Raw genomic sequence first — 9,568 nt, 5'->3', positions numbered from 1 at the left:
TGAAACACAATGAGGTATGGCGTGACACAGTCACAACAAAAAAATCGAAAATTAATTCTTCGACCATAAAAAAGGTACTTAAGTCATATTTTTTTGAACATTGTTAAATTGAAAATCCAGTTTTCATATCTTCTCACTTTCATAACTGATCTCTAACATCATTTGATAGCCTAGATTATCCATTTCTTTTCTTCTTATCTGTGATATTTTTCTTTGGCATCAGGTCGCTTCGGTCCAATAAATCATCAAGTTCTTTATGCGTGTAGACTGTAAGGAAAAAAAAAATTAAAGCAATAGAATTTAGGCCAGCTGTTACATTTTTATTGAAGCTATAGCTTAATTGGAAACAAAGGCTATAAAAAACAAAATTTCACTAAAACTTGCAGGTATTGTAAAAAAGATACACTAATTCTCTAGTTTGAAGCATGTTGAAATGATCAACTGATTTCTGAGCGAATTAATTTAACACGTATTATTAATACAAGTAACATTTGATCTCTATCACAATATTGAAGAGGGATAACATTTGAGAGTATATTCAAGACTCAGCAAAGTGAACTATAAAAGTAACTCACCTCCATTTTCTGCATGTACAATTTGATTTTCATTAGATTCTAAAAGTTTTTTAAGCTGTACAAGTGTGTCACGATTGTTCAAGGACAAACTTAGACCTGCTTTAGAGATGACCATCTTTTCTAGTTTGCGTTTTGCTTCACCACGGTTAATAATTGTTTCATCGATTGTTCCTTTAGTGCATAACTTGTATACAACAACAGGTCGTGTTTGACCAATTCTATGACAACGTGCCATGGCTTGTATATCAGCCTGAGGGTTCTGTAAAATTTAGATGTGTTTATTATTTGTCTATTACACATGGTTGTTACAAACTTTATAAGCGGATATTTAATCTAAGAGTACTTAAAAGTAAACTGTTGAAAATTTTATGGCATTAGTAGAGATTGTACAATGAAACTGGCAATTTGCAATTATACTGAATTCGGTTAATGATAATCTGCATTTTCTTGGAGCTACGAGCTTGGGAAAATGAGTTTCCTATGGATTTCAGAAATATTTTCTACGTCTTATGTGAAACAAAACGTTAGGTCAAGTAAATTTTCCTGTGAAATTTAAGCTGTATCAATACATAACCGTTATACAAATGTAATCTTAGCCAGCTTGAGAATTAGGGGGAAATTTCTACGTCACACCTAAATTTCAGTGTCCACTCAAGATTATTACCAACTTCCAGGGATTCAGAATGAATATATGCAGGTATAGTGTTTTATTGTTAATCACGTTTGCCGTAAGGTTTATTCTGTATGATGTCACTTTTTGAACAGTACAGGTGTGCACAAGATGTTACCAAGTGGTATTACTTTATCAAGATGTTATTGACTGTTTGTTTAAATACATGTTATTACTGAATATATTGCTATTGTAAGTAAATATCTTACCCAATCGGAATCATACATGATAACTGTATCAGCAGCAGCCAAATTTAATCCCACTCCTCCAGCTCTAGTGGATATAAGGAATAGGAATACGTCTGGATCAGAGTTGAATAATTTAATATTTTTCTTTCGATCCTCTATTTTGAAATTTCCGTCCAACCGTACGTATCTGTAATCTCTCAGTTCCAGATAATCTTCCAACATGTCCAAAATCATGGTCATTGTGGAAAACAATAAAACTTTATGCCCTTGAGATTTAAGCTTCGCCAGCATTGCATCCAGAACCAACAGCTTTCCAGAGTTTTTAATTATTTCATCATCAATTCGTGGCAAACCAACGCTATTTAATGGACAGTGAACCAAGTATGGATGGTTCACTATTTTTTTGTATACTACAGCTAAAAAATAATAGTACAGAATTTTAGAGGTTTTTCGGAATTTAATGATTCGACTTTACTCCAAAATTAATACGGAACATGCTACCTACAAGTCGGCCAAATTAAAAATGTACATCTAAAATTTTAGGAATAAATAACTTTCGTTAATGCATGAACAAAAATTTTTCAAGGTTACATTTGAAATTAATTTTGTTATTTTTCTACTACTACAAATTTTAACGATAAAGATCTTTCGAAAAGTGTTTTTGGTTAATTCTATCTTACCTCTATTTTGCCATTGAATCCGGATTAAAAATTCTTGGTTCCTTTCATTGACATCTGCGTATTTTTTCCACATTGAAAGTGCATTGCTCTGTATTTCTACATCTTTCTTCCAGCCATCATCACCTCCATCACTGGACGGAGTTGAGGCACGTGACGAAGACAAGTCACTCATGGAATCATCTTTGGAATCAGAAGTACCTGATTTGAGCCTACAACGCCGTTGTTGTCTTTTTCCATTTAGATCAGGGATTATAAGATTTTCAGGTTCCAGTTTGGCCATAGTTTGAATATCGCGGCTCAATACTGCTTTGTATAAACTATGTTGCAGTTCAGTAAGCGGTGCATAGACAATGACTTCTTTTTTTAGGGGGATATCCAAACAAACATCAGATTTCACGCGGCGAAGCATAAACGGTTTCAATATCTCCCTTAAACTCATCAAAACCTGCTTGTCAGCTTCTTGCTGGAGGATCCTTTTGGTACCTTCAGCATCTTGTAGTTCTTTAGCATCGAACCAGGATTCAAATACTGCTAGGTCATTGAAAATTTCTGGCAACAAGAAATTCAACAAAGACCATAACTCTGACAAGTTATTTTGAAGTGGTGTACCAGTTAGCAGAAGTCGATTCATGGATTTGCATTTCTTCAGGACCCTGAGTAAAACAAACCAGATAAATGACAAGAAGAGAAATCTTGGATTTCAAAAAAAAATTTGATACAATTTAAAATTTTGAGTAAACTTAAAATGTTTTTTTGGTCGACCCCACTTTTCATCAAGAAAATTAGTATTAAAAGCCATGTGCATATCGCGCAACATCTCTCTTGGTTTCCTTTGCAGTTTATTTGTTTATGGATTTACAAGTAGTATGCTATAATAGGCCAATGACAATTATAGCAACAATCTATTCGAAAAGACATTAAATGCAAGTTAGAACCACTTACTGTAGTAGTTGGCATTTGTAGTTTTTAACTCTGTGACCTTCGTCAATGATGATGTACCTCCATTGCTGACGTTTTAATAAATTTTCCTCTTGCATAGGTACTTCGAAGGTAGTCAAAACCACTGGTTGTGTTTTGTATCCATCAATATCAAAGTTTTTCTGTTGGATCGACCGGTAATGTTTTGCCCTCTCTTCTGGAGGTCCGTGTAACAAAACAACAGGGATTTTTGGAGCAAAGTTTTCAAACTCCATTAACCAATTTGGAATAGTAGAAAGTGGTGCAATTATCAAGTAAGGTCCTGGTATTTTCTTTTCTATCAAGTGGCAAATCAACGCAATAACTTGAATAGTCTTTCCAAGACCCATCTCATCTGCCAATATACCATTTACACCATTCTCGTACAGCACACAAAGCCATTTTAAACCTTCGATCTGATAGTCACGCAATGTGCCGACAAAATATTTCAACTGTACAGACTCAACATGTTGGTCCTTGTCTGGATAATCTGTTTTTGCTATGTTTCCATCTGTTTCCATCATTAGTTCATTTGCTATTTCTTTCTGACTGAGATTCATTTTTTGTCTTTCTTCTTCTTTATTCTTGACCTGTAGGTATATCAAATTAGCAAATCTTGGAGAAAAAAAATATGCTAGTATAATACGTGGCATGAAAATTGCTCTACCATTTTTGGAGAAGTAAACGAAGACAAACAATTATAATACATATTCAAGCGAGAAACCAACAGGTCTTTAATAATAATTGACTATTACGTGATTATTACAGTTAAAGTTCCATCTTTATCATATTTACAACCTTGATTGATTGAAAAATTATAACAAAACTTTCAGACAAATTACACAATTTTATTAATTTCATTGGAAAACCTAATTTTACATCACATGTATCACCTTGAGAGCATTTTTGTATTTTATGGTAATGTATATCGATAAATTCCACTTATGTACTAGCATCTAAAAGTTACTAGTGATGAAATGCACAGGGTTGACTCTTGATATTTTGAAAAAAATTTATTGGTTGGGGTTATAGGATACAGTAGACACTGCCCAAACAATCCATACAAATAAAAAGCGATGGTGAATACGCACATGTACAGGACAAGAGGAGCTATAAGAATAGTGCATCTGGGAACACTCACATCTTTCGCAGTCACATATTCCCTTATGTCATAATCTTGATTTAGTTTCTGAGCCTTCTTAGTAATTTTTTTTGGTGGTGAGTTCTCATCGCTTACTTTGGGCTTACGTTTATTTCCTGGTTTCTTTGATTCCTGTTTTAAAGACTGATCAATCTTTTGAACCAGATACTTCGAATAAAACTGGCTACGATCGAGCAAATGCATCAAACGTTTGTAGCGAAATTCCACAACTTCTTTTTCATACTGCTCGGCAGCTAAGCGTTTATTTTCTGTCTCAATCTCTAGGGTTCTTTTACGCTTTCCCTTCGTAGATTCTTTATTGTCAATCTTAAATGGTCCATTATTAATTTTGACATCATCAGCAATTTTGCTTATTGCCAATGTTTCGTCCTTTGTAACACTTGTGGCTTCTAAAGATATTCAAAATAATGAAAATATTAAGGGATTAATGAGAGTAAAAGCTTGTGGAAAAATATATTTCAAAGTGAATTTTTGAGCAATGGAAATGAGTGGAGAATTTTAACATCTACCAATGTATGTAGAAGCAAATTTAAGTTTTATTTCTAAGGCGAAAACAAGAGTAGATTATTTTTGGCCAAAAATTATATTAATCGGTACACTACAAAGTCTTTGAATGTACGAGACATTGAGATGGAAGATAAAACTAGAAAATTTAAAAATTAATAAAGGGTCAGGCGAGAGAATTTTTGTTAAAAATTATTTAGATGCAAGTAATAATTTTCTGCTTTCAGATTTATCCTCATTATTCATTTAAGAGGTAACAGTGATAGTTAAAGACTAGTAATAAACTAGCAATATAGAAGAAAGTAAATATAAGCAGTTACACATTTCGCATGTGTAAACAGACAAATAGAAGTCAAATAGGATTACTCTATCCACCAGCTTAGAGAGTAAACTTAACTGACAAATAGAGCCCGTATCTACTAGAAATATCGTAGCAATGGGTATTCCCATAAAAAAAAATTTGCGATTTCATATAAACACCTGCCTTTAACGAGTTCGCCAAAAATTCGTGTGATGTGGAAGAAAAACTGCAAGCCATTTAAAAATGGTTTATACATGACTAGAGATTTAAATTTAATAACCCTGAAAATTAACACGGCTCACATCTAAAAGTATGCAAAACTACCGCAATTTTGTCTATCCCTTCTGTTTATCACTGACGACACTCAACTGTTGTTCGCCGTTCATTAATTCTATACCCATGCCATGTCGCGCTTTAATTGCCATAAGGTAGAAAAAACGTGTACAATACCTGCGGAAGCTACGGATCCTGAAATGCTAGCAAATCCAGAATCGTCAGCAGCTCCGACATATTCAAGATTTTCAGCAATGTCTTGCAGCTTTGTACTATGTAACTTGGCACTCATATTGACTTCACATCAAACAACAAACGAGAAATAATTTACTTGACAAAATATACGATAAATTGCAAACACACTCCACGAGGTCTACATACCAAGTGAGGCCAAGTCCACTGCCTGAACAGCCTGAACTCTGGCCGGCACTCGCGTTGATGTTATGCGGCCGGACACGATTCCCGCCAAATGTTGCGTCGTACGCTAAGCACAAAGAACCCAGTGATGTCACTTTAAAGTAATTTCGGTAACGTACTAGCCAATCAGAACACTGCATCACCAGGTCCGAACACTGAACTATTCGAACAGCGGAATGCGCGTTCTGTCTACCGAGTGAAGTAGTTGATACGGGGGTGAACTATCTCTGTCGGTATCACTTATGGTATGCCTATAGGATAGAGTTCAGGAGGTATCTTCATCACTCGAGGACATTCGTGGTAAGAATGTGGTTGTCGGATGTTTCCGTCATTTCAAAAGATGGTGTAATTTTACACATAAATACCTGTTTTGGCTATCCCACCCAAGGACATCAACTATTTCTTTCAATCTTTTTTTAGCACCATTAGCTTGATGATAGGGTAGAGATTAACCCGGAAGTTTGTTCACGTAAAATAATTCACAAAAGAAAGAATCGGCCTTCTAACTGCAATCAGAAATCAACAGTGATTGATTTGAAGATACAGGGTGCTAGGGGGCTCGGCAATTTAGAATTCGTTACAGGTTTCAAGTATACGATTAGTTTCCTTTTTTCCAAAAGTTTCGGGACATTTCTATGAAATACCCGAAGACTTACAGATAGTCTAATCTACTAGACGCTCTGAAAATGCCGAAATCATCTTAACTAACAAGGTTTCTTTATATGTAAATTGGGACTTGGGTATCCTAATGTTGCATCAACACATTGTTGTCAACTGTTGAAAACACTCTATCAATAAATCGTTTCCAACATTTGATTAAATTGGCTTGATGATAATACTGTTAATTGTAATAAGTTTTTCATGTTCTCTAATAAGATGTGGAAATATTTTTTTATTTTTCACGAATGTAAACTAATATATACTCGGATAATTGTGTTAAAACATGATCCAATTTAATTTTACTGTATTTAACACAAACCTTGTGTTCCAGCTTGGGGAATTCCACGATTCTTCCGACCATTTTACGATCGCTGGTCACACTGATCCACAAACTGCGGATTTCTGGAATATCAAATAAAGAAACTATCTGCAAATAAATGCTCCAAGCCTATGACAAGTTTTTAATTTTTTATTATTCCACATGTACAACACTGCGGTGACATACACATAAATGATGTATCAAATGGATTTAAAATTTCATTCTGTGGGGATATTGGCTGCTTCGAAGACCGAACATCGCTGACAAATAAGTAAAGAGCAATTTTTTGTCCTGGTGTTTCTTGATGGCTCCAATAATTAGTGTATCCACAATTTTCTGGTCGATCTTTCTCTGTTCAGAAGGTTTGTAGTCCACTTTTTTTGTGCTGAAGATATCTCCCTCTTCTTTCTTGGCACGCTTGTTCTGGGTCCTTTTGTAATATTCGTCCTTTCCTACTTCTTTGGGTAGTTTCACACCAGAAAGGTCGATCTTTGTCGATGTAGCTATCACGTAATTCTGGCTAACACGACGTAAAGGACAAGCGTTGATTAGGAATGGACCTGTAAAATGTTAATCGTGTGACAATTTATTCACAAAATGATAATGGCAATAAAATACTAACAGAAAAGATAAAACTAACTCTGTTTACTTCAAAGTAGTTCTAAATATATGAACTAAGACAACTTTACTGCACACTTTTTTGAACACTATAAATGTCTGAAACTGCGTCATCTCTCGTTTCAATCGTATGTGTTACAATACATATAAAACACTAAGGCCTTATTTTTCTGAAAAAATAGAGGAACGATTTTCTACTGCAATACATAATGTTTATTCGAATGAATTCAATTCTTCTGCACTTGTGAGGAGCACATATGGAACGCCCACTTACCAGTTACTAACAAAAGACCACTTCGAAGCTGCTTCAAGAAAACAACTCGCTTTCCCTTGTGGGGCCCAGCCAACAAAATCAGGATTGTACCAGGAGTGATGGTGGGTCTGAGTCTGCGAACATGTTCACGGAAAGTTTTCTTTGCATGGTGAACAGTGACTGGATCAGCAGTAGGGTAGTTCTTTCTCCTCTTCTTAAGTAGAACTAATCTAGTACCTCCGTTTTTATCACCACCAATCTTCTTTTCAATGGTCACAGGCTTCTTGGGCTTTACCTACAATGCAGGTGATTAGTTTACATTGGTGGTTTAGCAAAATTTCATTACAAAATCAAATTATAAATTGGGCCGATTAATTGCCTTAAATCAAAGAACATCCGATAAACCATTATTTTGATTGAAAAATTGTTACAATATCGGCTTACAAGAGTGTGACAGAAAAATGATGTTTAAGCAATGCTAAAAATATACAAAGTTTCTAGAGAACTTTCTCACAGTTAAGCTGGGTTACTAAAACCAATATTAATAAAGATTTAGAAAATTATGCGTTAATGCTTGTACGACTCTTGGCAATTAAATGTTGCGACTTCACACCCACTTTGTTTAGATAAACAACAAATCGGTTGGTAATTTCATCGCTTTAATTTCCCTTTCATTAAATTATGGAGCTATAATGTGCAAGAACCACCTTGGATTAGAAGGGATTATTACCTGTAATCTTGGTCAGTTCAAATTATTTTTTTATGAGTTTTTAACTGATACCAGCATCAACTTTCATAATATTCAGTATCATAATGAAGAATTATTAGGAAAAATTACAAGACTCAAGTTTTTAAAACTTCTTTGAGTGATAGAATTTGCTATTATTGTTTCATTTTCAAAACATATTTAAAAAATTTTTTAGCAAATTGATAATCTGACGCAAGTTTTACCTGGAATACTACAATATGGAAAAAACCTAAGTGATGGCTTTTTCTACATTGTACATTTACTAAATTTCAAACATTAACTTACAGTTTTCTCGGTCTTCTTGCCAATGAACTTGTAAAGAGCTTTTTTGTGATACATTCGAGTTCGGCTGAACCTGTAGACTCCATTTCCTAAATCACGATTTCTTGGTTTGCCACGGGCCTTGCGTCCATCCTTTTTGGCCTCAGTAGCCGCAGGTTTGGCCGGAGCCTTCGCTTTAGTATCCACCATCTGTAATAAAATTATGACTCAATCAGAACTGAAACACTTTAAAAACCCAAAAGTAAAATAGTCGTAAAAGTGCAGTAGGATATGAAAAGTTTCCTGTATGGTCTAATGGATCTTGATTCAGTAATGAAAACACATCACAGAACTGTTCAGTTGAATTGTAATGACACGTTAGGCGATGCACACTGTAATCTAGGGGAGAGGTTATGTTTAGTTAAAATTAAGACAAATGCATTAACTCATTTATCTCAGAGATTGGAGATCACAGTTTTTATATAGACTCTTGGATACAAGATATCACGTACGAAATTGATGATATGTACATAAAAATATCGAAACAAAGAATAAACAGCATTTAACGTGAGCTAGACGTATCGACGTCCGTGTCGACATGCCATATAAACATTTTAACCGTTGATGCAAAAAATGTGACGAGTTATAGAAATATTAGGCGCAAATTGAAGTGGGCGAATTAAACTGATGTTATTTAATATAACTCCCAAACCAGTACCACCAAGAACGTTGGATTATTTGGATTCTCTGAAGAAAATTACGGCGGCTGATACTTACGTCGAAGCCAGCGGATGGTTGAAAGAGCCTCCATCTGCCGAACGAGGCTGGAAATAACTACTTAGGGCACACGTTTCCGGTCTAAGCGCAACGCGCGTTTTCTGCCGATTTTAAAAATTATTACACATATTCCGTGCCAAACCCAACATATAGCTGCATACTTGGCATCAATGAAGCCTTTTACTGTTTTAACATTGCTACTTAT

General features: G+C 34.9%; 2 protein-coding genes across 2 annotated transcripts; both read right to left on the bottom strand.

Annotated features, from left to right (window-relative positions):
- Position 1: 1 nt before the first annotated feature.
- Positions 2-5,942, bottom strand: LOC124300156 (lymphoid-specific helicase-like). Its single transcript, XM_046753861.1, has 7 exons — positions 5,488-5,942; positions 4,212-4,621; positions 3,056-3,660; positions 2,114-2,766; positions 1,455-1,849; positions 576-834; positions 2-267 (listed from the first exon to the last, which is right to left on the bottom strand). The coding sequence occupies exons 1-7, from the start codon at positions 5,600-5,602 to the stop codon at positions 176-178; spliced, it is 2,529 nt and encodes an 842-aa protein (XP_046609817.1). The 5' UTR covers positions 5,603-5,942; the 3' UTR covers positions 2-175.
- An 896-nt stretch (positions 5,943-6,838) lies between these two features.
- On the bottom strand, positions 6,839-9,504 carry LOC124300912 (60S ribosomal protein L6). The gene is made up of 4 exons (XM_046755407.1): positions 9,364-9,504; positions 8,611-8,796; positions 7,599-7,872; positions 6,839-7,266 (listed from the first exon to the last, which is right to left on the bottom strand). Exons 2-4 carry the CDS (start codon positions 8,794-8,796, stop codon positions 6,917-6,919), a joined length of 810 nt encoding a protein of 269 aa, XP_046611363.1. The 5' UTR covers positions 9,364-9,504; the 3' UTR covers positions 6,839-6,916.
- Between the last annotated feature and the right edge of the window lie 64 nt (positions 9,505-9,568).

This window comes from Neodiprion virginianus, chromosome 3 (genome assembly GCF_021901495.1).
Source record: "Neodiprion virginianus isolate iyNeoVirg1 chromosome 3, iyNeoVirg1.1, whole genome shotgun sequence".
NCBI classification, from domain to species: Eukaryota; Metazoa; Arthropoda; class Insecta; order Hymenoptera; family Diprionidae; genus Neodiprion; species Neodiprion virginianus.
Note: the sequence above shows the minus strand (reverse complement) of the source record. Positions and strands in the feature narration are given on the sequence as shown.

What these genes read in the sequence shown, in the direction of transcription:
- LOC124300156 (XM_046753861.1), bottom strand. Translation starts at nt 5,602, where the DNA reads ATGAGTGCCAAGTTACATAGTACAAAGCTGCAAGACATTGCTGAAAAT. An exon ending in TCATGTATGATTCCGATTGG is followed by an intron (nt 835 to 1,454) that starts GTAAGATATTTA and finishes TAAATTTTACAG; the next exon opens with AACCCTCAGGCTGATATACA. An exon ending in TGTACATGCAGAAAATGGAG is followed by an intron (nt 268 to 575) that starts GTGAGTTACTTT and finishes TTTTCCTTACAG; the next exon opens with TCTACACGCATAAAGAACTT.
- LOC124300912 (XM_046755407.1), bottom strand. Translation starts at nt 8,796, where the DNA reads ATGGTGGATACTAAAGCGAAGGCTCCGGCCAAACCTGCGGCTACTGAG. An exon ending in GCAAGAAGACCGAGAAAACT is followed by an intron (nt 7,873 to 8,610) that starts GTAAGTTAATGT and finishes CCTGCATTGTAG; the next exon opens with GTAAAGCCCAAGAAGCCTGT. An exon ending in TGGTCTTTTGTTAGTAACTG is followed by an intron (nt 7,267 to 7,598) that starts GTAAGTGGGCGT and finishes AACATTTTACAG; the next exon opens with GTCCATTCCTAATCAACGCT.